The sequence below is a fragment of the Triticum urartu genome, chromosome 1A (genome assembly GCF_056163025.1).
Source record: "Triticum urartu cultivar PI428250 chromosome 1A, HENAU_Tu73, whole genome shotgun sequence".
NCBI lineage: Eukaryota > Viridiplantae > Streptophyta > Magnoliopsida > Poales > Poaceae > Triticum > Triticum urartu.
The window spans coordinates 361104358-361130350 of NC_141873.1; the positions used below are offsets into that span (position 1 = coordinate 361104358).

Sequence of the window (25993 nt, forward strand, 5' to 3'; positions counted from 1 at the left end):
GTCGTGTTTGCTTGCGATAAATTTGGATCCTACATTGTTGACTCCAAAGTAATTGTTCATACTGATCATGTTGCTATGAAATATTTTATGGAAAATAAAGATGCTAAACCTAGACTCATTAGATGGGTTCTCTTGTTGCAAGAATTTGATTTACATATCACTGATAGAAAAGGAGCTGAGAACCCCATAGCTGATAACTTGTCTAGGTTAGAAAATATTCTTGATGACCCACTACCTATTGATGATAGCTTTCCGGATGAACAACTAGCTGAAATAAATGTTTCCCATAATACTCCTTGGTATGATAACTATGCTAGTTATATTGTTGCTAAATATATACCACCTAGTTTCACATACCAACAAAAGAAAAAATTCTTCTATGATTTAAGACATTACTTTTGGGATGACCCACATCTTTATAAAGGAGTAGATGGTATTATTATACGTTGTGTACCTGAGCATGAACAGGAACAAATCCTACAGAAATTTCACTCCAAAGCTTATGGAGGGCATCATGCGGGAGATAGAACTGCTCATGAGGTATTGCAATCTGGTTTTTATTGGCCTACTCTCTTCAAGGATGCACGTAAGTTTGTTTTATCTTGTGATGAATGTCAAAGAATTGGTAATATCGGTAAGCGTCAAGAAATGCCTTTGAATTATTCACTTGTTGTTGAACCATTTGATGTTTGGGGTTTCAATTATATGGGACATTTTCCTTCCTCTAATGGGTATACACATATTTTGGTTGTTTTTGATTATGTCACTAAGTGGGTAGGAGCTATTCCAACCAGTAGTGGTGATCATAATACTTCCATTGAAATGATTAAAGAGGTTATTTTCCCAAGTTTCGGAGTCCCTAGATATTTAATTACTGATGGTGGTTCACACTTTATTTATGGTGCTTTCCGTAAAATTCTTGATAAATATGATGTTAACCATAGAATTGCATCACCTTATCATCCTCAATCTAGTGGTCAAGTTGAACTTAGCAATAGAGAAATAAAACTAATATTACAAAAAACTGTCAATAGGTCTCGAAAGAATTGGTCTAAGAAATTAGATGACACACTTTGGGCTTACAGAACAACATATAAAAATCCTATGGGTATGTCTCCCTATAAAATGGTTTATGGAAAGGTTTGTCATTTGCCCCTTGAGTTAGAACATAAAGCATATTGGGAAATTAAAGAACTCAACTATGATTTTAAACTTTCCAGAGAAAAGAGGTTATTTGATATTAGCTCACTAGATGAATGGAGAGCCCAAGCTTATGAAAATGCCAAACTGTTTAAAGAAAAAGTTAAAAGATGGCATGACAAAAGAATCCAAAAACAGGAATTCAAAGTTGGAGAATATGTTCTTTTGTACAACTCTCATTTCAGATTCTTTGCAGGAAAACTTCTCTCTAAATGGGAAGGACCGTATGTTATTGAAGAGGTTTATCGCTTTGGAGCTGTCAAGATCAATAATGCCGAAGGTACTAACCCGAAGGTTGTCAATGGACAAAGAATTAAGCACTATATTTCAGGTACAACTATTAATGTTGAAAGCAATATTATCCAAACCATGACACTGGAGGAACACATAAAAGAAACCTTTCAGAACACTCCGTAATCGTGAAAAAAGAGGAGGTACGTGATACGGTAAGTAAATGGACTCCAAAAAATCCACAAAAGTGTTTTCTGTCAATTTTGGAATATTACAAAAAATAAGAAAATAAGAAACAACCAGGAAGGCAACTGAGGAGGGCACAAGACACCAGGGCATGCCTTGGCCCCCTGGCGCGCCCAGGTGGGTTGTGCCCACCTCGAGAACCTTCCCAACTCCGTTTTCCCCTCATTTTGCTTGTTCCCGAGATAAAAAATCTTTATATACCCCATGAACGTATACCACCGTATCGCGGAGAAATCTTTTGTTCTTCTTTCTTGCTGTTTTTCTGTCAGATCCATCAAGCCAGGCATCATGTCTTCCTCCCCCTCCAACAAAGCAGAAGAGGATGCTTGGTTTATGAAGATAGAACTAAAGAGAGAGGCACCAGAGGAAGCCATCAAGGATGGTAAGGTCAAGGAAGTCGCGAGAGATCAAGTTTCAGTAGTAGGGCAGGCCGTCCCAGCAGCAAAATATGAAGACATCTTTAATCCTTACTATGATCATCTTACCCCTACTGAAATTGAAGCTTTCAGGGTCATTGAAATTGTTCATGTGCAAAATAAATACCTTACTCATGAAAATATTCTGTTGCAAGAGCATGACATCTCCCTCTAGAGCATCATCCGTAGATTGGAGTACCTCCTAAGCCTGAAGTGTGATGCTACCTCATCCTCACCACCTCCTTCTTCATCACCAAAGGAGACTTGAGTTCATGGTATGGGCACTCCCCTTGGCTTGTTCCAAGCTTGGGGGAGGTGCCCCGGTATCGTATCACCACCACTATCTTTGCATTTATTTATCTTAGTTCGATCTTTAGTTATCTTTTAAATTAGTTGAATAAAAGTTTAGTTTGAATCGTTTCTCTTCGAGTGTTTGCCTAGTGATCTATCTATCTATCTATGTAATCTTGTGCGATATATATAATAAAGATTAGTTCAAGTTTTGCTTTCTTTACTTTTATGTTTCAATAAAAATAAAAGGAAATAATGAAAAAGATCATATGCTAATCTTATGGTAAGTAATGACATCACATAAGGAAAAGTATAAGTGGTAAAATTTATTGGAGATTGGCAAACATAACATTGGTCAATGATGCAGTTCATAAAAAAATTAATAAGGGAAGAGAAGATTCACATGCAAATACACTGTCTTGGACATCTTTTATGATTGTGAGCCCCCATTAAATATTATGTGTCAAAATTGTTGACTTTGGACAAGTAAGGCAACGTAATGATTTATGTTTGTTCATATTCACATAGAAGTTATATTGTGATAGATCCTTCAACATGTGGTGCTTGCTCAATATCTTTGCTAGCCAAAAATTCCGCACTAAGTAGAGATACTACCTGTGCATCCAAAATCCCTTAAACCCAAAATCTTGTTTTGAGAGTCCACCGTACCTACCTATGAATTGAGTAAGATCCTTCAAGTAAGTTGTCATCGGTGCAATAAGGCAATAAAAATTGCTTCTAAATGTGTTGGATAATTTAGTGTAAGGGAAAATTGAGCGTTGTCCGAACTTGTGATGGCAAAATAATAAAAGCGACAGACTGCATAATAAAGGTTGCTATCATAAGGGGAAATATAATGTGACGTTCTTTTGCACTAAGAGATTGAGCATACAAACCAAAAAGCGCATGACAACCTCTGCTTCCCTCTGCGAAGGGTCTATCTTTTATTTTTATGCATGTACTTTTATGTAAGAGTCAAAGTATTCTTCTATATTCCTTTTTATTTTCTCTTTTTGCAAGCATCATGTGGTGAGGAAAGATCTAGGCACATATATCCAGTTGGATATGAGTTGGCATGAGTTATTATTGTTGACATCACCCTTGAGGTGAATACATTGGGAGGCGAAACTATAAGCCCATATCTTCCTATGTGTCTGGTTGAAACTTTTTGTTCATGAGTATGCGGTGAGTGTTAGCAATCATAGAAGACTAAATGATGGTCGAGTATGTAGACTTGCCTAAAGGCTCCGATATATGACCCTTCTTGAAAAGATGATGAATTGTAGTTGCAAAGTTGACTAAGAATATAGTTTGTTGGCTTTCAATAGAGTTTATGCTTTATACTTTAATGTTGTGAGGAATTGTTACTTGTTCATAAGAAGTTATATGATAAAGGTTGTATGATAAAGTTTTATGTTAAATTTCTTTGTTGTTATAATAATATGCATGATGCTTATATGTCCGTATTTTGTGTTTATCGACACCTCTCTCTCTAAGCTTGTGGACATGTTTTCCGATATCGGTTTTTCGCTTGAGGACAAGCGAGGTCTAAGCTTGGGGGAGTTGATACGTCCATTTTGCATCATGTTTCTATATTATTATTTATAATGTTTTTATGAATAATAATGCTTTTTGGAGTATTTCTAATGCCTTTTATCTCATAATATGCAATATTTACACAAAGAGGGAGAATGCTGGCAGCTGGAATTCTAAACCTAAAAAAGCTACATCAGAGTTACCTATTCTACACATCTCCAAATGAGCTGAAAATTTACGGAGAATTGTTTTGCAATATGTAAAAAAATAATGGAGCAAATAACTACCGGAGTAGGCCCACTAGGTGGGCATAGCCCACCTGGGCGCGCCAGGCCCCCCAGGGGCGCCCTGGTGGGTTGTGCTCTCCTCGTCCCACCTCCGATGCCCACCTTATGGTATATAGGTCATTTTGACATACAAAAGCATAAGGAGGGGACTTTCTGGATGGAGCGCCGCCGTCTCGAGGCGGAACTTGGGCAGGAGCACTTTTGTCCTCCGGTAGAGCGATTCCGTCGGTGGAACTTCCCTCCCGGAGGGGGAAATCATCGTCATCGTCATCACCAACAACCCTCTCATCTTTGGGAGGGCAATCTCCATCAACATCTTCAACAGCACCATCTCCTCTCAAACCCTAGTTCATCTCTTGTGTTCAATCTTTGTACCAGAACATTAGATTGGTACTTGTGGGTGACTAGTAGTGTTGATTACATCTTGTAGTTGATTGTTGTATGGTTTATTTGGTGGAAGATTATAGTTCAATCCATTATGCTATTTAATACCCCTCTGATCTTGAGCGTGATTACCATTTGTGAGTAGTTAGTTTTGTTCTTGAGGTCACAGGAGAAGTCATGTTGCAAGTAATCATGTGAACTTGATATGTGTTCGATATCTTGATGATATGTATGTTGTGATTCCCTTTGTGGTGTCATGTGAACGTCGACTACATGTCACTTCACCATATTTAGGCCTAAGGGAATACATTATGGATTAGTTATTAGATGATGAGTTGCTAGAGTGACAGAAGCTTAAACCATAGTTTATGCGCTACTTCGTAAGGGACTGATTTGGATCCAAAAGTTTAATACTATGGTTAGATTTTATCTTAATACTTTTCTCGTAGTTGCGGATGCTTGCGAGGGGGTTAATCATAAGTAGGAGGTTTGTTCACGTAAGAACAACACCTAAGCACCGGTCCACCCACATATCAAATTATCAAAATAGCGAACACGAATCAAACCAACATGATGAAAGTAACTAGATGAAATTCTCGTGTACCCTCAAGAACGCTTTGCTTATCATAAGAGACCGTTTTGGCCTGTCCTTTGCCATAAAAGGATTGGGCTACCTTGCTGCACTTTATTTATCGTTACCGTTACTTGCTCGTTATAAATTATCTTGCTATCAAACAACTTGTTACCGACAATTTCAGTGCTTGCAGACATTACTTTGTTGAAACCGGTTATCATTTCCTTCTGCTCCTCGTTGGGTTCGACTCTCTTACTTATCGAAAGGACTACAATTGATCGCCTATACTTGTGAGTCATCAAGGCTCGATGCAACACATCAACGAATCAGGCCAGCAAACTACGTACGCACGGGTCTCGCTCGCATCGATCAGGTTCAGTAAGCAGCGAAGGGATCACTCGGGTTCAGTAGTAGTGCGAGGGATCACTCGGGTTCAATGTAGTGTGCGAGAGATCGATCGGGTTCACTAAGCGAACGCCTCGCTCGGATTCAGTTAGCGAAGGGCTCACACACGCGCGCGTATGAGAGAAACATGCAAACCACACTACACCGCTTGGGCACGACCACCCACCGTATACCGGGAATCCTCGAAAATTCTCGCCCTCAATTCCACCATGATTTTTATGTCATGGATGGCCCAAAGAATGTCATGTGGGTCCATCTATGGCCCGCCCGGGATGGAAAACTCATTTTCTATTATAATTTTTTGACATAGAAGTAGGAGCCCACCACATCTATGATTATACATGTTTTTGTTACAATTATCGTGTCACTTCCATGACCGAATTTTTTTTGTTCGTGCCATAATGTCACCAATGTATCTTTTTTAGTGCCAGGCCACACCACCACCACAAGTCGAACTGCCACACCTCACTAACCTCGACTCCTATCTTAGCCACCCACATACATGATGAATAACCAGAGTCCGACGATCCACGAAGACCACCGCCACCAGAGAAAAAGAAATCGACGTCGTCAAGACGTCTCCGAAGTAGCCACGGGTATGAGCAGAACCGTCGTTGTCGTCGTCATGCCATTCCAACGGACCTATCCCCGAGCACCATCATGCCCTCTACCCCGGCGAACAGTCGTCGGTGAGCCGCCGTCCCCACTGACCACTCTAACACGATTTAAAACTAACGGGTGGGATCCATTAGCCGAAGCGGTACGTTAGTGGAAAGCGTACAGGAGCCAACGGGTGGGACACACAAGGAAAGCGTATTTTAGAAATACGCTTTTGATGTGGCCGACAATATTTTCTGTTTAAATCGTTTTAAATCAATTAAATGATTATGTTGACTGAACTTTGACCACCTCTAACTTTTAAACTATAAGTTCAAATGATTTGATTTTTTTTTGCATTATTTTTAAAAATTCTTTATCCACTAATTTAATTTGGTATTTATTGGACTTGACTAGAATTACTGGACAGAGAATTTGGCTTTCTGGTTTATTTACAATTTGCTTTGAAAATCAGAAGTTCTTTGACACTCCATCTGAGCAAGGAAAGCCACCACCTCAATTGAGTGGGCCAAGTGCCGGGGGAACCATCGCCGGACCCCTACCCACATACACATACACACGAATGAGACGGTCGACGTAAAAGACGCCTGACGAGGGGGCTCTACACGCTAACACTGCCCATGCGTCATGAACCTCTAGATCCGTCAAGGCAGTGTGCGTGGGGGGGGGGGGGGGGGGTCGCGAATGGATTAGATACTCCAGCAGGGGCGGAGCTTAGTTAGGGCCGAACTTAGCCATGGCCCGCCCAGGTTTTTTGCAGTTCTTTCTTTACTATACTTTGGAGCCTAACCCAGCCCATCATTTGCAGTTCTCTCCTCTGGGCTGGCCCACCTAGGTTTTCCTCTGAAGCTCCGCCGCTGCTCCAGCATCATTTTCCTGTGGTTGGGTGACTAGAGGAACATTGGTATCCCCAGTTCACCAGGTTCAAGTCCTGTTGTTTGCATTGTTTCTGGATTTATTTTAGGATTTCTGACGATACACTTTCAGTGGGAGGAGACGTTTCTGTCGATGACGAGGCGCCTACGGTGACTTCGTAAATCTCAAGATGATAGGCCAGCTCAGTCTCTCGAAGGTGCTCATAGGGATAGGGCGTGCGTGCGTGCGTTCATAGAGATGACTGTATGCGCGTAGGTATGAGCGTTCGCTTATGTACTGTGTTAAGAAAAAGAGTCATATGTCTTAAAAAAAATTAAAAGAGTCACGGCCCCAATAGTTGGACTTTTGTTGTCAACAAAAAAAACACAAGACATGTGTGATTGGCTGGAGACGTTGATAGGCAGAAATCAAAGGAAAGGCTGAAGCTCGCTCACCTTGTCCTTCCTCACATCTCGATTTCATAGCTAGTCGCCCGAGGATCACTTCGCCTATCCATTGATAAATTGTCCTCCTTGAAGGTATGTATGTACGCATGCATCTGTTTTTTGTAGCTTAATCGTCTCTTGCGTATTTTTAATTTGGGATGCAAATTGAACCATGCCCGGCCCCTACCGCATCATCATAATTTCATCCTTCAGTTTCCCTGCTATTCTCAAATCGACTTTCGGTGATATTCCGGGGAGCCGCGGTTGCCATGCGGCTGCGCGGCCGTCGGTGGGCAGTGGAGTGGCGGCCGTAGATGCTGTTGGCTCGCTTGCGGGTGCGGCAGCCTCCGACTCGGGCGAGCTGAGAGCGTGCGCAGTAGAACTGGATCTGGCGGCTATGCAGCTGCTGTACTAGCTAGATTTAGCCTAGCACGATTAGATAGCCTCCAGATGTTTGTGCGTGATTGGGTAGTAGCTAGCCTCACAAATAATGGGCATTATTTTCCCTTAATTCAGGGGTGATGTACTCATTTCATTGTATACTTTCAGTGATTGCAAATGGACGGCGAAGCCAGCAGTAATAGACACGGCATCCTGGAGAGGATGCTGCTCGATGACAGCGCAGAGCCAACGGACCTGCCGTTATCACTTTTGGAGGACATCACAGACCGTTTCTCCCCTGATCAGCAAATTGGCAGCGGTGGATTCGCAGTGGTTTACAAGGTACCACGCCTTTAATCAGCTTCTTTTCTCAAACTGCCTCTCAAAACTAATAATCAGCAAAATCTAAAAACTATACTACTACATAGATAGCTTTTGTTCTGGAGCAAGACAGACATCGGCCGAGTTTGGTGGAGTATGGTGTAGCAATGTATTACCTCCGTTCGTAAATAAGTGACGCTATTTTAATTCAATTTGAACTAAAACAGCGGCACTTATTTCCGAACGGAGGGAGTAATACTTTGCGCTCTCCTTGCTTCATGAATTCGGCAGAACGCCGGCTTATAAAATTCTTGTAACATCTGCATAAAACTCCTTTTTTTTTGGCATCAGTACGTAAAGCCCTGTTTTTCATGAAGCAGAACGCCTGTTCATAAAACTCTGACATATGCATAAAACTCTTCTTTTTTTCCTATGAGGAAGCGCCAAATTGGGATTTGGTGGGAGATAAGACTTTCATTTGTACTTCAGATTATTGCTACGATTCCGGCAACTTGTTAATTAACACTTTTCTTGATTAATGAAGATGGATAGTCTTTTGTCTGAATTCTGCAAACTAAACTATATATGCACGCTACAATCACACTACGAGGCACACTCAAGCCGAGGATATTGACAATATGGTTCACGACCGCAGGAATGATCAGAAAACGGATGGTTGCTGTAAAGAAGCTGTCCAGCACAGTTGATATTACTGAGAGTAAATTCCACGGAGAGGTTAAATGCTTAATGAAGACCAAGCACAAGAACATCGTACGTTTTCTGGGGTATTGTGCTGACACACAAGGAAAAATGGCAGAATATGAGGGGAAGCTTGTCATGGCAGATGTACGAAACTGGTTACTCTGTTTTGAGTTTGTACCCAAAGGGAGTCTTGATAAGCATATGTCTGGTACCACCATAATCTATTTCTTCCATATTTATTTACTCGCCGTCAATCTAAACTAATTCATAAAATACAAAATCCGGCTCTTTCGTGTACAGATTCATCTTGCGGACTTGAATGGAGAGAGCGCTATCGAATAATCAGGGGAATATGTGAAGGCTTATGCTACCTTCATGAGAAGCGCATTCTTCATTTGGACCTTAAGCCTGCTAATGTCCTGCTTGACATTGGCATGGTACCCAAAATTGCTGATTTTGGTCTCTCGCGGTGTTTTGATGAAGGGCAAACCCGAGCTATTACTCAACATCTGTGTGGATCTCAGTAAGCCAGCATCTTGAAAGCTCTTATTTTTTGTTATGCGCGACTTCACGTTTTATTTGGGCATTCATTGATCAAACTTTACATAATCTTCCCTTAGGGGGTACTTGGCTCCAGAATTCTATAGAGGACAAATAGCATTCGCGTCAGATATATATAGTCTTGGTGTTATAATCATGGAGATACTTACAGGAGCGAAGGGATATTTTGAAGAGGAGCATGTAAGAAAATTTTAAGCATTTTTGTTTTATTGAAGGGGATTTCTCCCCCAATTTCATTAAAGAAACCAAAGTAGTTTTTACAGCCAAAACGCTCCTCCACCAACAGAACAATCAAGTTAGGCAATGGCACCTAAGCTACCAAACAACAGCTAAAAAGGAACCTATTTGCAAGCTGGAGACAAACAAGGAGAAACTAGGCAAGGTAGGGAAACGGAGGAAGATAACATTCAGACTAAGGTTCTGAAGAACAACACTCAACAACTGTGTAGTAAGCACAACAGGTGGACTTTAGTTGTGCATGGTAATAAATCAATACGTGGAATCAAAATTCATCGTTCGTCAATTTATATGTTAAAAGGCTTGTTGCTCTTATGTGATATTACATAATTAAATTTATGGTAAAAAATTGAGAAGAGAGCTTTATGTATTTCCTTGAATCAAAATAGAACCATTAAAGTAGGCCTGTTGAGCCATAGCTGGGACACCGGCAGCCAGTGTTATATCCCCATGGATTCTAGCACGATATTCAAGCTCATGTGCAAGCCCATTAGCAGTAAACAAACCTAGGAGTAAAGTTATGGTAATTTATTTCAGAATTATCTAGAATTGCTGCTGGCTATCATCTGTTGAGGTATTTGACCTACTTATATACAGATGCTATGTAATTAGGTATAGTTATGATGAATTGATGTTGTATCATTCTTATGTGTTTATATACATTCTCGAAGATTATCTATCATTCTTATTTATGTATAATGATGAAGATCTATCCGTTCAAATCCATTTATATAAAAAAAATCCACCACATTAACAACCATATGTTTTGCTTTTTGTGATGTTATTTAAGCGTATTTTTCTTTTTTGGTTGACCGCCTTGTGCTTGAAGTATGTAAAACAGGTAGATAGTAACTCATGATTGCAACTATGTAGGTAGTTGAAAGTTGGATGAATCGACTGGATCAGGCACCAGAGAGGCACGCACAGTTAGAACAAGTAAGAGTATGCACTAAGATCGGGATAGAGTGCATGGACTTGGACCCAAAGAAGAGACCAGTTGCACAGCACATAATTGATAGGCTTGATAAAACAGCAAGAGCTGACTATTCATGCCAAACTGGCATGAGCAGTTCACTAGCTGAGCTGCAGCCAAGTTTACTCGAGGAGCAGTCTGGGGAAATAGGAAAGCTTGCAGCTGAGAGCCTTATAAAGGATATCAATGAACGCCCAGAAACAGAAGATCACTGCCAGCAGGGTCAAGAAAATGCAGATCAGTGCTCATTACAGGAAGCACAAGATACGGAGCGGAAGGTTGACCGACCAGGAACAGGCATTTTCGGCTCTAAATCTAGCTTCTTGGAGAAGCTAAAAGACTTGAATATCTTTAGCAGGAAAGCACGCAGGAATTTCGTGATGAATGGCGGCTCACACCTACAGACTGTCAGGGGCCTAACGATTTTCACAAAGGCGGAAATACAGAAAATCACAAAAAACAATTCAGAGTTTCTTGGTACCGGAAGATTTTGTAAAGCCTACAAAGGAACTCTTCCTGACAATACCATGGTGGCAGCTAAGACCTTTATCACGCTAAGCAATAATAGTCTGAGGCGGGAGTTTGAGGTGATAATAGAAGTCCATAAAGAACTGATCCACAAGAACATCCTCAAGCTCTATGGTTGCTGCCCGGAGATGGATGTTCCAACGTTGGTATTTGAATTTGCTGCTAATGGGAGCCTCGAGAGCATTGTCCATGGCAGTAAACAAAAACTTCCTTTAGACTTGCGTATTGACATCGCAATTGGGTCTGCAGAAGGGTTAAGATACATGCACTCCTACGCAAATTACCCCATGCTACATGGTGATGTCAGACCGATCAACATATTTCTCGATGACAAGTTGACACCAAAAATTGGAAACTTTGGGCTTTCGAGGCTTTATAGTTTAGAAGAGGAGATGAGGCTACATGCCTCTGAATCAAGTGATGCACGCAACCAATTGATGCTGCTTAATATGGGTTACATGGACCGAAAATTCATGCAAGATGGACATTTAACACTAAAGAATGAGGTCTACAGCTTTGGAGCTATTCTTTTGGAGCTCATTACCAGGAAGAAGAACATATTTGATGAAAACCGCATCCTTGTCGATGAGTACCGCAAAGTTTATGAGAGAGAAAAGAGTGGAAGAGCAATGTTTGACAAGGAGATTGCAACTGAAGACAATATCTTCGCCCTGGAAGAAATTGGCAAGGTTGTAATTGAGTGCCTGAAAGAAGACAGTAAGGAACGACCAGATATGACGGAGGTGACGGAACTACTTGTGATGATCAGGAGAGAGAGGAGGCTCCTTAAGGCACGCAATAAGGCGATTACTACTAGTGTTCCATCTGTATAGTGGGTGGCCTCATTGTTCAACCAAATGAACTAAAAAAAAAATTAAAGTCAGGGTACCATGAAGGCCACAAATTTGCATCCCTGCCTGTATTGCTTACACGCCGTCACAAACATAAAAGGAGAATTTAGTTTCCTTTTGTCCCTTTTTGAAAAAGAGGCTGAAACCCCCGGGCCCCGGCCTCTGCATCGTGTGATGCACACCGCTATAGGGATGAACTTGAGATGTTATTTGCTCAGGAAAAATGTCTAACTTGGATAACCAATGAGCATTAGACATTGCGCATTGCGCAGCAGCGCCTGCACGTTCCCGAACAGGCCTCACACGTGCGGATACCCTGGGCACTCAACGGCCTGGATTACGCACTGAACTCGCCGGCATCTGTCTTTATTCTGAAAAGTGAAAAATATTCCACGCACATTTAACACTCGCGATCCCAAGGGCAAGGGGCAACGCCACATATCATGCGTGCATTCGTAGTGGAAGCGAAAAAGAGAAAGCTATGGTGACAATCGTACCACCCGGATCTACGGTGACTTTGATCCCCTCCTTTTCTCCACCCTTGAAGAAATTCCATGCTCGGATTCCTTTCCCGAATAAGAGTAATTCTTCGTGCTCTGAATAACACGGGCCTGAATAAAGGAGCACGGTCAATAGGCAAGATTTCGGGAATTTCAAAAATCATTTCAGTTTTTTCAGAATCCGCTTAATTTTGAATAAATATGTTTTTGTTTGGAATTCGTTTTTACCTGGCTTGAAAATTTGGGGTTTAAAGTATTTCAGTACCCACCGTAATAATCATTTTTTTTTGTAAAATTACTCTGCGTGATAGCTCATTAATCAGATGAACCTTGAACCTGATCAATATATAAAAGACAGCAGTAGTCTCCTCTAGCATGAGAAAAGTTTCAGGGTTTTTTTTTTTGATATTTTTCACTATTTATTTCGATTTACTGTTCACCGGTAGATGAGCCCCGGGCTCCAGTTGAATTATCGCCTCCGTGTCTACTTTTCTTCGTCAATCGTCAAGCTCCAGTAGTACTTCACTAGTAGCTACTCTAGCTAGGAAGGTAGGTTAGTCACACGAATGATATGATGATGATCGAAGGCCATATGCCCATAGATATGCGGGCGACAAGTCATCACTGGTTAAGTGAGTGGGAAATTGGCTGGGTTCCTCTTCCTGGAGATACTCCTCGACTGGACCAGAATATGCGGCCGTTCAGTCAATGGGAAAACACACAACTCGACTAATAAAGCTGACTGAACTTTGGTTCGTGCTGGTTGGTCATATCTGCCTGCCTGACCTGTGACCTGGAAGCTAAGATCATGACTACACACAGCACCCGACATGCAAATGGAATGGAATGAAATGAAATCCGGCATCTCGTCAACGTACTTATTTGCGTGAACAGAGAGACGATGATACTCATCTTGAAACGCAAGCGAGGGACGGCGGGAAAAGATGCGATGCAACTAGCGCAAGTGCGGTTGGAATCCATCAGATCAGGTATCCCTCCAGGATCCATCGCCATGATTGATCTGGAGAATGGTTGCACCAGACTCGGTCATATATCGCGCGTGCATGTCTGCTTAGATATGCGTGCGTGCCAGCGCTAGCGCCAGTGAAACCACATTAGTCACTAGCTCGCGCGCGCCGGCCGGAGACGATGTCGACGTCGACGCCGACGACGGCGGAGCTGGCATGGCGCTTCGCGGCCGCTCACGTCTTGCTGTTGTTACCGGTAGTCGTCGGCGGCATCGCCTACCTCCTCCTCCGCGCCCTACGCGCTTCACAACTCCGGCAAGAAGGCAACAGCCCGCCGCCGGGGGGCATCGGCGGCTGGTGCCGGGGCGCGGTCGGGGCGGAGACGCTGTCCTTCCTGGCGGACAACAGCAGCGGCAGGGGCTTCTACCACTTCGTCCAGGCGCGCGCGCTCCGGTACGGCGCCTGCTTCCGCACCGTGCTCTTCGGCCGCACCCACGTCTTCCTCCTCTCCTCCCGCGCGCGCGCCGCCGCCGCCAGCCTCCTGGCCGCCGACCCGCCCCACTTCGCTAAGCGCTACGTGCGCACCGTCGCCGACCTGCTCGGCGAGCACAGCCTCCTCTGCACCTCCCACGGCGCGCACCGCCGCATGCGCCGTGCCGTCGCGGGCCTCTTCGCCGCCGCGCCCACGGCCGCCTTCGCCGCCGCCTTCGACCGCCTGATCGCCGCCCGGCTGCTGGCCGACGGCTGCACGGGCCGGGCCGTCGTGCTGGACGCCGCGCTCGACGTCACCTTCACGGCCATCTGCGAGATGCTCATCGGGCCACAGGAGGATGCACATAAGCTGGGACAGCTGCAGGCCGACGTCATGGACGTAACGCAAGCCATGCTCGCGCTGCCAATCAGGCTGCCTGGAACAAGGTTCTACAGAGGCCTACAGGTACCCTTTTTTTTTCTTCTAATGTTTTTACAGTTTTCCTTATTTCTTTTTACTTTTTCCGCCACTCGAAACCATCACTGTCCGATCTAGATTGACTAGATACCAAGATTCGCGCAAGTATACATGTTTTTAATCACTACAAATTCACAAGAAGGGAATGATTTCTAGCTAGATTCTTGGTGTGGAATTGCTGTTGGTGTCAGGCAAGGAAGAGGATCATGGATGTACTGAGGCAAGAAATATTCGTGAGGCGAGAAAATGGCCTGAAACTAGATCGCCGCGACGACTTTCTGCAGACCCTTCTTCTCAAGAGCCATATGGATTCACCTGAAGAAGCGCTCACGGATGAACAGATTCTGGATAACATTTTGACACTCATAATTGCAGGTATACATGTATGCAAGTCCTAATTTAGTTCTTAACTATAAAGACTTTCTAAGTTGTTAGCTACAAACAAACCCTTGTTTGTAACTGAGTGCAGGGCAAGTGACAACAGCAACAGCAATTACATGGATGGTCAAGTACCTGGGCGACAACACAGATCTCCAAGAGAAACTAAGAGTGAGTGAGCTGCATATTTGGCCCATATATGAAGAATAAATTACTTCATTTATTGATTGCAATTCTCTCTGTATATGTATATGCAGTCAGTTCAGCTGGATCTGGCATCCAAGCACAATGATGCACCTCTTACCCTACAACATCTGAACACCATGGACTACGCATACAAGACGGTCAAAGAATCTCTGAGGATGGCCACCATAGTTTCTTGGTTTCCAAGGGTGGCACTCAAGGACTGCCAGGTTGCAGGTAACTAAACCTCTCTGATTTATTCTTCCTCCTCGCTGGAAGCTACTATTGACAGAGACAAGTAACAACAGGATTCCACATTAAGAAGGACTGGATCGTAAATGTCGACGCGAGATCCATACACTATGATCCGGCCATCTATGACAATCCGACGGTGTTTGATCCTTCCAGGTTCAACGTATGTATTCTTGTAAGCCTGAAGAAATTATAGTAGATATTTATTGTTTTGTGATGTAGACAGATTGATGTTGTTGCTATGGACAGGATGATATGAAGCCATACAGCTTCTTGGTATTTGGAGCAGGCAGCAGAACATGCCTGGGGATGAACCTTGCCAAGATTATGATGCTAATATTCCTTCATCGCCTTGTCACAAATTTCAGGTTTCAACTCTAAAGCCAAGTTTCTTTATTTGATGCAAACAGATATGAGCTGGAGACTAAAATTAAAATTTCTGATGTTTTCAGATGGGAGATGGCAGACCACGATACAAGCCTTGAGAAATGGGCAATGTTTCCGAGGCTCAAGAATGGCTGCCCAATTCAGCTCACGCCGATACGCAAGGACAAGATGCACTGATGACTGATGCACATCTAGTAAATCTGTCAGGATATGCATCCAATTATGAAGCTATATGATTTTCCTTAGTTGTTACATACTCCAACAGATGAAACAAATTCTTAATTCCTTTTCTTGGATGAGCCAAGATCAAGCCTAGCTAGCTGATAATTTCAAAATAAAGTCAAATAGAAGAAAGGGACAATGAAGTGCTGCTGGTCTTTGTGGTATTTTATTGACATGTATGCATGCAGTATGATAACTTGGTGCAAGCAGGCCAAACCCTCAGAAATTTCTTTCAGAGCTGAGATGAAAATCAACAGATCATCAAAGTCTCAGCTAATTCAGATATGGACTGAATCATCAATCAATCTGCATACAAGAAATGAAAACTGACCAAAGCTGGAATCAATCCAGCATAGTTTCCCTCCCCTATTTAGAAAAGGGTCGATGAAGAATGTGTTTGGAATATGCCCAAGATGCTACCATGTTCAATGATTTATTTAATAATGTACTTGAACAACCATGGGCAAGTATGTGACTTGCTTATGAAACTCCGTATTCATATTTCTAATACTAAAGAGTGAATATTCCAAATAAGTCCCCAGTCTGAACTCATATGACGATACAAAATAATTAACCAGCATACATATTGATTAATGATCATGTTTCAGAGGTCATTGAAATACAGATGTCTAACCAATTGTATGGGCACATCCGCACATGCTAGGGAACATGGGATTGTACCGACCCACCGTGAGACACTGCAAGTGCATTGTATCTTAATTGTTACTCATAGGTCGTATACAATACTATGTATTTATCTCCATAGATTTTAAATAGTCAACTGTATTCGAGTTGTATAATGGCTTGCTTAGGGATTGCCAAATGTACTCAATAATTGGGCAGATTAAAAAGTTAGCCTAGTTAAGGATATTCCATGTCAGATAATCAAGAAAGGCCAAGCTTATTTCTACCAAAAAAAAGAAGGTCGAACTGATTCCTGAGTTGGTACATAATTTGCCCAATTTTCGATGATTACATGAGTTGGTACATAATATATATACTGCGTTACGCCAGAGATGTTTCTCAGGCAATACCATATTTTTCTCAAATTTCATCTCACTACATGGGGGTTGGTACAGAACTTTTTTGGTACGTCCTAACAATATTTTGCTTGAGAGTATCTTTGCAATAGGACCTCATTTTTCACGTATATCACAAACTTGGTAGGTTTTAGAACATATTTTTCATGTGCTTAAACAGTTTTTTGCTGGATGTCATTATCTAAATTTTCTCGATTCTATGCGTGTTTGCACACGTTTTGATGTCAATTTTTTCACGATTTTCTACATTTCACAGTTTTTGCCCTTCGATGTTTTTTCGCTCATGAAGACCCTTCCACTTGGACACCTTCTATTTAGATATACCTTATTCAGAGGCAAATAAGTAGTTTTCTCAATGTAATACTACACATACAAAATAGCTGAGTAATAAGAGCAGTAAAGAAGATGCTAACTAAGATGAGAGATTACAGATAGTTGGATCTACAGTTTGGCTTCGATTTCTTCCAGGGTGAGCCCTTTTGTTTCAGGCACAATGCAGAATATGAATGCGAGAGACGCCACCGCAATCACCCCGAACAAAGCAAAGAGAACCCCGGTGCCAATCAAGTCCTACAGCACAATGCAGAAACACGAAAAGATCACTAACTTGATAGTACTAACCTTAAGAAAGGATTAACTTGATAATACACTCCAGGACCAAGGCAAAACTCATAAGGAAAGAGCAGCAGGCTTGTACCTCTAGTGGGGAGAAAGCAAAAGTGACAAGCGCGTTGGAGGCGAAGTTCACAAGAACAGCAACACTCAATCCACGGCCACGCAGTTTCAGCGGGAAAACCTCCGAAATCATAAGCCAGCCAATCGGGCCAAATGATAACTGCAAAGTAACCACTTCTTATCAGATAGACAAAGAGATAAATTTAACTCACAGGTAAAGTTTAACTGCTCAAAGTTTGGTGTAAATGCAAGCCAACTAGTATTTCAGAAAGGTGAGGCTAAATATATTCCTCCCTGAAATCCTCTTGTACTATTTTTATGGCAAATAAGGGTAAGCCAACTCTGTAAGTACCTGGTAGCAGCCAACATACAGTAGAAGTGCTATTACAGCCACATAAGGAGCACCCGTAAACAAGGTATAGTATGAAGACAATAAGAATAGGGAGACAGCCTGCACATAACAACCATCAACAGCAAAGTGTGAATAAGTGTGGATACATCTCCATCAAAGTATCTGATAAAAAAACGATCATGCTTCCTAGCCCCTGATAGCCTTCAACATTGGGGTATATTTGAAAGTTAACAATACCTTGTTCCACAGAGACACATAGTTATGCATGAAAAGATATTATTCAGTTATATGAATATATCATTTCATTACACATAATGATAGAAATCATTCGAATACTAACTTCAACTTGGTTATGTTTTTGTGGTTGGTCATATTCAAATAAGAAATCTACATGTTGAAGCCAGACTTACAATTCCACTAACACCACCAATTAGTAATGGTCTTCTGCCAAGTTTGTCAACCACAAGAACGGCAACTCCAGTCATAATCAGCTACAGAGATGAAACCACAGCATTAGTAATACTTTCTTGTTTTTTCCACACAAACACAGACATATGCAATTTAACGGAAAATCGTACTATTTTTCTTATGCATTTATCAGCATTGCATCAAATCTTAACTAGGCATATATTGGGCTGGATTCAACTAAAAATAATATGGAATCACCGTGTGTATATTGAATTTTTCTCAAGGCATTCATAATTTGTACGTGTGAAACCTCTGAACCATCTTAAAGTGGGCAGATATCACTGCTGGTTATTATAAGTTTAAACTAAACTTGTGCAAAACTTGGCACCTACCTTCAGCAAGCCAAGAAGAATTGATACACGAGTGGCATCAGATGCTCCAGAGAATCCAGCACTCTGTGTGCAAATAGTGATAGCTATCAATAACACAGCAAGAAAAGCAAAAAATTGATGGTGCTTGAAGGCAATGACATGCAAATCCAACTAGCCCTGCAAGATTGACCCCCCACCCCTATACTGGAAATGGCAACCTTAACACAAGATAATGGCATACTTGAGTTAAATAATTTCATATGCAGAAGTATTAGTACCTGAAAAATTGTCGCAGCATAATATAGCACACTTGGTTGACCAGTGACCTGGCAAATACATAGAGAAGGAGAAGAATAAACACCACATAAAACGTGATATTGTTTGAACTGGAAAGATCGACCTGATATTATTTGAACTGAAAAGATCAGCCTGATATTATTTGAACTGAAAAGATCAACCTGATATCATGGAGAATATACGAACAAAACTCTAGGACAGGTCAACAAAAAAGATTGAAGAGAGTACCTGCTGAAAGAACACCAAACCACATCCAATTATCATTGCTTTGAGACACTTTCCTTGAAAGATCTCACTGAAGCCTGCTTTTTTCTCTTCACCAACGTATGAGAGTTCTTCCAGAATCAAATTGACCTGCTCCGAAACCAAATCAGGTGATGCTTGACCCCTCAATCGACATAAGCAACGTGTAGCATTTTCTTTTGTCTCCCGCAGATCTCCTTTTCCTTGTGTGGCACATAACAGAAGCCACCTAGGTGAACAAGGTAACCAGCACATTCCGATGCCCATAATGACACATATCGGAGCACTGGTGGCATACATGTAGCGCCAACCAGAAATCACTTCAACAAATAGATTGCCTACTATATAACCAAGCTGCAGAAGGAAATGGAAATAAGTAGGCTGGAAGATAAGTGGGCGGAGAAGGGGAAAAGAAGTATCTACTATGAACTTACAAGCATCCCAAGAACAATAAAGAACTCCTTGAGAGAGATGAGCATGCCTCTAATCTGACTTGGAGCAGTCTCAGCAATATACATCGGAGCAGCGTGCATAGCCTAATGAAAGCGACTCACATAAGCCTCATATAGAAATGTATGTATGTGTCCATATCCAATTCAAGTATGACATTAAGTATCGTTACCAATCCAATTCCTATGCCATATAAAAAGCGACCAACCACCATGATAAGGAAGTTAGGAGCCACTGCGGTGAGAAGAGCTCCAATCAAATACATGATAGAAGAAACAACAAGCTCTCTGCGCCTTCCTGTGGTAAGCAATTAGGCACAGATCATATCAGAACAACAGATAGATTGCACAGCATAGCATGGAGTAGAGCACGAGGAGAGCAGAACATGCGTACCTAGAAAATCCGCAATGGTGAATGCCGTGGCGGATCCGATCAAAGCACCATAGAGTGAGCCGCTGACCTGCATCGCAAACAATGGAACGACAAGGCACACGGCAGACTAAAATGAGGCCAAACGTGGTGATGGCATAATTACAGAAGATTGGACTGATGTTAAGAGTGGAGCATACCACGAGGCCGGTTTGCACTGATGACAGGTCGTACCATGCTGTACCACTGGATGTGGGGGACTGCAATCGATGCACAGAAGATAATTATGACCAACTGTAAGCTGTTGTGGCGTTGGAGACTGGGGAGGGTGGTGAGGAAGTGGTACCTTGAGCGATATGGTGGCACCAGATGTTGCCCCGATGTCATAGCCATAGAGAAGCCCACCCAGAGCTGGGAAAAAGAAGCTGCAGACAGTACAACGAAGCATTCAGATAGGCGATATGTTTTGTACTATGTACTGCTCCCTCCGCTCCTAAATATTTGTCTTTTTTGGAGATTTCAAATGGACTATCACATACAGATGTATATAGTCATACTTTACAGTGTAGATTCACTCATTTTGCTCCATATGTAGTCACTTGTTGAAATCTCTAGAAAGACAAATATTTAGGAACGGAGGGAGTAGTACTACAATTCTACAAGTCTTTTGGTTGCAGAGTAAGCTGATGGTTTTGCAGTGCTCCCACCCAAGGAGACCCCAGATGAATGAAGCAGCAGCAACAGCATGGGTGGTGGCAGTACAGCAGTAAGTTAAAAAAAAAACTGAATCTAGCAATGAACGATCAGTTAAGCGAGCGGTAGAGAGGAGGAGAAGTTGAGCGGCGTACGGGAGGATTGCGGCGGAGACGGAGTAGGCCTCGCAGGCGGCGGGCAGCAAGGGCCTAGCGGCGTCGCGGTCGTCGGGCGGCGGGGAGGAGACGTGGATCTCCACATCCCTCTCGCCCTGCACCAGAAATTCGAACCGGCCGAGCCGATGAAACCGATCAGCCGACGAAAGGTACTGGTGGAAAGCCAACGACGTGCCAGGGGCAGGCGGGGGAGCAGCTACAAAGGGAAATTGGCGGGCGAGGAAGAAGAACAGTAGTAGTACTAACCTTGGACGCCATTAATGTCCTGTCCTGCTCTGCTCCGTGCTAGGAGTAGTAGCGCGCCGTGCTGAAGTAAGACCCGCGGAGGAAGATGGTTGGTACCTAACCACAATCGCGTAGCACGAGGAAGGCGAGGCTGTGTTACGTACCCGAGGATTTAACCATAACCAGGTGGGAGGCCCTGGAGGAGTCACGTCGTCGTCGTCGTCCACGCCTGCTCTTTCTCCACGCTTCCACGACTCTCTCCCTCTCTCTCTCTCTCAATTTTATTAGAGTACTCTAATTTTATCTCCACAGTTTTTTTCACCTCTCAATTTGTTTCTTGCAAAGAAGTCGTCGCCTTCACTAACAATAATGCACGCGACCGGCTGCATGTGCTTGTTGAAGTTATTCTTTTTTTCAGAGAGAAGGATAGGCATTGCAATCAAAAAGAGCATCTTAGCCATATTCACACACAAACAATGATACCAAACCCTCCTCCGAGATTTGTTTGCTCCGGCCCCACACACTCCTCTTCCGATTTCTCCATTGTTGTCCCCTCCCCTCTCCTCTCCGGCTAGCCGGCAACAATGAGGTGGGTGAGGGGCCCATCCCTGTATATTCGTATGTAGGCCAAAGGTCAACGAAACATGCCCGACTACTGCCTCAGATAGTTAGCGAAGACCAGCGTCATCTTTTCATTTCAACCTACTACTTGCGGCCTTTTGGCATGTGTCGATTCTCGCCTAGTTGTGTGCTCCTTCTCTCCACCTTGCTTTAAGTGTGCTCTCCTTCTCTCCGCCTTGTTTCGAGCGCGTCACAGAGTCAATAAGGTGGCAAGGATGGCTCCATCAGTAGCGTGTGATTTGGGCCCTCGGCTCCCCTCATGTTGTGGTAGTGTTGGCGATGAGATGAGAGCCTTCTCTTTCTCTATAGCCGCTAAAGCGAAGAACCCGGTGATTCCACCAATTCAGAGGTATCTGATGATCGATTTAACCTCTGATCAAAAATATAGACCTCGGTTCTATTTCATCTCTTCAACAAGTTTAGTAATAAGCATAACGGCCCTATTGTTTCGATGGAGAGAAGAACCTATAATTAGCTTTTCGAATCCGGTGGTCACATGGTCTTTTAGGAGGGAGGGTAGTGGGTTCTAAGAACACATCAGAGAAAGAGGACCAAACCTGCTTGAGTCCTCTTCTATATCTTGAGTACTTCCCACTCCAATGGATCTAGTTTTTAGAATAGCTTTGGTCCGGCCATGTAAAGCACTCATAGAGGTCCGGTTTCACGATAGTAATCTACCACACCCATGCTAAATTCAGTAGAGTCCCCACTCGCCAACCACGACGTCTTGGTTGAGAGGCCCCACCTACCCATCTTCCGCCACTTCTAGTGTTGATGTACTAAGAAGTTGGTTGCGGATCAAGCGTGTTCTGCATCTAAGAGGAATATTCTCTTAAGATGAACCAATGAATTCCAACCAAACTAGAAAAGATGCATTTTTATTGGCGTACTGCAGGGTGCAGTTGGGACACTGATAGGTGGGCCCATATGTCAGTGGCCCAACTTCACCCGGGTCTTCATTGCCCATCTTCTTTTCCAAACCTGTTTTAGGGTGTGTTTGGTTTAGAAATACAGTGGGATGGAATGGATTGGTCTTGGACTCATGTCCCATCCCTACTAAATTGTTCGGGCCAAAACTGGAGCCCTTGTCCAGCTCAACCGTCAGGCTTTGAGTCTAGGCTGTCAGGCCAGGGCAGCCCATGCCCAGGTGTCCTGTTCCATGTGGTTGAGTGTCTTCCCCGTGTGTACATGTAGCTTCTTGACATGAATGGTGATGGTGGCCTTTTCTCAAGAGAAAATGATAAGAAAAGAACACGGGCATGTTGCAACACCACGGAATTTACCAAACAATATTATCTCCTTTCAGCATCTCAACATCCACGCACCATTGACATCAGTAGAAAAAAGAAACTCTTCAATGCAAACACCGACGACCGAATCGCCAGTTTCTCAATTGCCACATCCACAGAGATTAAAATTGTTCAGTGGCAGGTATTCAGTATCAGATAGAGTACATTATTCAGGTCCAGTCCATGAAACCAAGGTGACTGGCGGTTTTAGATCCGCGACACCAAACCAAATGCGAAACATAGAAGAGGATTATCAGGTACCATTCATACAGATCAGGTGGCCTCTTCTTTCTTTGGTTCCCAAGGCTGGTACCTTGTCCAGTCCCTTTGCCCTGGGTTCAGAGCATGCCCCTTGGAGTGGTAGATCAAGTCGTCACCCTGTCCGGTGTAGTTCTGTCTGTGCTCCCTAATGAACTTTTTAGTCTTCTCCTCCAGCAGCTGTCCCCTCCAAAAGAAAGTCATATTTATGAGCTACTTGGTTTCGAATTACCAATAGTAAAACTAGTGCACTGAATCTACTTGCACACATCAAAGGACATTTCAGCTAACAATAGCTTAAAAAGTGATAATGTTTCTCAGCAGCCTATTGCACCGTTCAAATAATAATCAAACTTTAAAAAAATGAGGGAAAATAAGAAAACTTTCATAGTCCCATTGATTCCATGGCCTTATAGACACGCCTAAGTGCTCATTTATTTTATACTCCCTCCGTTCGGAAATAAGTGACACTTTTTTACTTCAAATATGAACTAAAACAGTGTTACTTATTTCTGAACGGAGGTAGTACAACTTAGGTAATACATGTTGTTCAGGAAACCCTGCCTAAACGGATAAAGCATCTCAGAAATTTTATATGCGCAGGAAAATAGCACAAGGAAAGAGACAGCTTGCCTTATCTCCAGTGCTGTCTGTAATGTGGTGCAGCCATCCATGCCATTCAGCAGGCACTTGGGATGCATTGTAGCGACCCTTGTCCGCATACTCTACCCACCTATGCCTTCCTGAAGATTGAACAATGTTTAGTTTCTACTACATCATCAGGGGGAAACACTGAAGCACAAGAAGTATGCTCACACATAGAAATACAAATCGTCAAGCTTGGAATGTTCGTTAGCAAAGTTCCAATCTCAGGCGTTAGAGAAAAGAAGAGACGAGAGACAAAATCTTAGACAACAGGAGATGATGAGTACAGAGTCCGATACTGTTCTTTCTAAAGTGGCAATGTCTATAAGTTTGATGGTCAACATTCTAATGTGGGCATGCAATAGAATTCGACAATAAAAAATTGCAGTAGCTCAACTAAGGGGCGATGCACTAACCATACTGAGTGTCATGTAGTTTCTCATAGTACTTGTTTCCAAAAGTGTCAACTCCTACAAGGGTTGCACCAATGTTGTGAATTTTGGTTTGCCTGAAAAGAAGAGAAGTCTGCACACTGAGACACACAACCACACATCCCTTCGAACAAAACTGGAGAGATGGGAGGGAGGACTTACAATAGGTTTCCGTCCCCAAGGCATTTTCTGTAAATAAAACCATGTTACAACATTAGATTAGAAGCATAAACAAAGAAAGACATGTAGAATTTAGCTCTCTTTTTTCCTCCTACTATGGAATTCTATGAGGCCTATATCATTTTAGAAATTTAAAAACAGTCCAGAGAATACCAACAAGAATAGGTTAGTGTACATGGTGATACTCCACCGAAAAGCAACACAACTATTGCATTTAGAAAACTGAAAAGAGTGAAAGTGATTCCTTTTAAGAAGTGGGGACACCAACTTGAAGGCTTGAAGCTGCAGGCCGTAACCAGTTCATCACAATAAAAATGTGCTCTCTGATGGAACGATATATATACCTATCAAGTAATAACTGGAAGCAGCAGCAAAGTTGTGCACATGCTTTCACAAAGAAGATACCTTAATGTGAGAATTCCCAACTATTAGATCTAATTGTAATGTGTACCTAGGTTTAAAAGTACTATATTCTGGGATGCTAGAGTCCTGCTACTAATCGAAAAGCATTATGTGGAAGGTGAAAGCACATGAAATTTTTTAAAAGCCAATGAGTACAGTGGCTGACCGATGGTATGAATTTTGCACTGCCCCGCACTTTCTCATTGTGTTGTGTTGTACTATTACCTTATTATTTTCTTGAAGGTATGCTGTGTTGTGATTTATTATTGAGGAAAATGATAACATCCGCAGATGCATTTGTGTACCGGATGATTTTGTCTTAAACTGCATAGACCAAGAGGAAGGAACATTCATTTGTGTTTTTTGTTTTCAGGCCTTGCAATCCCAGCAGAATAATTTCGAAGGCATGTAAGCTTACTATGTAATTTGAGGCAGCAGGTTTATTTTTAAGGGATATTTGAGGCAGTAGGTGAATATGTGATGTTGCCTACTCATTTGGGTTCATTAATTTGGATGCGGACGAAACTAGCGATCCCAATAATAAGTGAAATGACACGCGAGGCGTCCGAAATTGAAGAAACCCTAGATGATAATCGCATGGGATCTTGACCGAACAGCCACAGGAGAAGGAGCATGGACGAATCTCAGATCCGGGAGGGGGCGAGGGGGTGGGGGAAGGGGGGTAGACTTACAGGTATCCCTCTTCGCGGGCGTGGCGGAGGAAGTTGGTGAGGCCCTTCTCCCTGATGCCCTGCCACACGCTCCGGACCACCGCGGCCATGGATGATGCCTTCGCCTCCTCCGCCGCTCTCCCTTCGTTCTCTCTCAATGGCCGATCCGCGATGCGATGCCTCTCTCTCTCTCTCTCTAGAATGAAAGGTAGGAGGAGATAGGCGAAGCGGACCAAGACGGTCTGGGCCGGCCCACTCTCTTCTCACTCACTTTGTCATCCATGACAAAAATAGTGAGCAAGCATTTTGCAACTG

The 25993-nt window shown here is 42.8% G+C and overlaps 4 protein-coding genes across 7 annotated transcripts; 2 read left to right on the forward strand and 2 right to left on the reverse strand.

Annotated features, from left to right (window-relative positions):
- The first annotated feature begins 7405 nt into the window (after nucleotides 1-7405).
- LOC125511711 (wall-associated receptor kinase 5) lies at nucleotides 7406-12166 on the forward strand. 3 transcript variants are annotated; one of them, XM_087521336.1, is made up of 6 exons: nucleotides 7406-7582; nucleotides 8039-8211; nucleotides 8845-9101; nucleotides 9194-9416; nucleotides 9514-9634; nucleotides 10565-12166. In XM_087521336.1, exons 2-6 carry the CDS (start codon nucleotides 8048-8050, stop codon nucleotides 12023-12025), a joined length of 2226 nt encoding a protein of 741 aa, XP_087377462.1. In that variant the 5' UTR covers nucleotides 7406-7582; nucleotides 8039-8047; the 3' UTR covers nucleotides 12026-12166. The 3 variants fall into 3 exon arrangements, with proteins under 3 accessions (XP_087377462.1, XP_087377455.1, XP_048533092.2); XM_087521329.1 differs by lacking the exon at nucleotides 7406-7582 and having other exon boundaries at nucleotides 8076-8212; nucleotides 8847-9101; XM_048677135.2 differs by lacking the exons at nucleotides 7406-7582; nucleotides 8039-8211 and having other exon boundaries at nucleotides 8965-9096.
- Nucleotides 12167-12679: 513 nt separating this feature from the next.
- Nucleotides 12680-16057, forward strand: LOC125511737 (cytochrome P450 85A1). Its single transcript, XM_048677136.2, has 7 exons — nucleotides 12680-14448; nucleotides 14652-14835; nucleotides 14930-15009; nucleotides 15096-15258; nucleotides 15330-15436; nucleotides 15523-15641; nucleotides 15726-16057. The coding sequence occupies exons 1-7, from the start codon at nucleotides 13693-13695 to the stop codon at nucleotides 15835-15837; spliced, it is 1521 nt and encodes a 506-aa protein (XP_048533093.1). The 5' UTR covers nucleotides 12680-13692; the 3' UTR covers nucleotides 15838-16057.
- On the reverse strand, nucleotides 15039-21470 carry LOC125511753 (D-xylose-proton symporter-like 2). Of its 2 annotated transcripts, none has more exons than XM_087521347.1 (15): nucleotides 21203-21454; nucleotides 20936-21051; nucleotides 20434-20512; nucleotides 20288-20347; nucleotides 20112-20178; nucleotides 19891-20015; nucleotides 19703-19804; nucleotides 19254-19622; nucleotides 19007-19054; nucleotides 18750-18812; nucleotides 18360-18440; nucleotides 17950-18048; nucleotides 17620-17757; nucleotides 17352-17492; nucleotides 15039-15454 (listed from the first exon to the last, which is right to left on the reverse strand). In XM_087521347.1, exons 1-14 carry the CDS (start codon nucleotides 21212-21214, stop codon nucleotides 17364-17366), a joined length of 1488 nt encoding a protein of 495 aa, XP_087377473.1. In that variant the 5' UTR covers nucleotides 21215-21454; the 3' UTR covers nucleotides 15039-15454; nucleotides 17352-17363. The 2 variants fall into 2 exon arrangements, with proteins under 2 accessions (XP_087377473.1, XP_048533094.2); XM_048677137.2 differs by lacking the exon at nucleotides 15039-15454 and having other exon boundaries at nucleotides 17222-17492; nucleotides 21203-21263; nucleotides 21346-21470.
- Nucleotides 21471-23155: 1685 nt separating this feature from the next.
- Nucleotides 23156-25913, reverse strand: LOC125511769 (NADH:ubiquinone oxidoreductase, 17.2kDa subunit). The gene is made up of 5 exons (XM_048677138.1): nucleotides 25700-25913; nucleotides 24588-24614; nucleotides 24411-24502; nucleotides 23983-24092; nucleotides 23156-23529 (listed from the first exon to the last, which is right to left on the reverse strand). The coding sequence occupies exons 1-5, from the start codon at nucleotides 25786-25788 to the stop codon at nucleotides 23365-23367; spliced, it is 483 nt and encodes a 160-aa protein (XP_048533095.1). The 5' UTR covers nucleotides 25789-25913; the 3' UTR covers nucleotides 23156-23364.
- Between the last annotated feature and the right edge of the window lie 80 nt (nucleotides 25914-25993).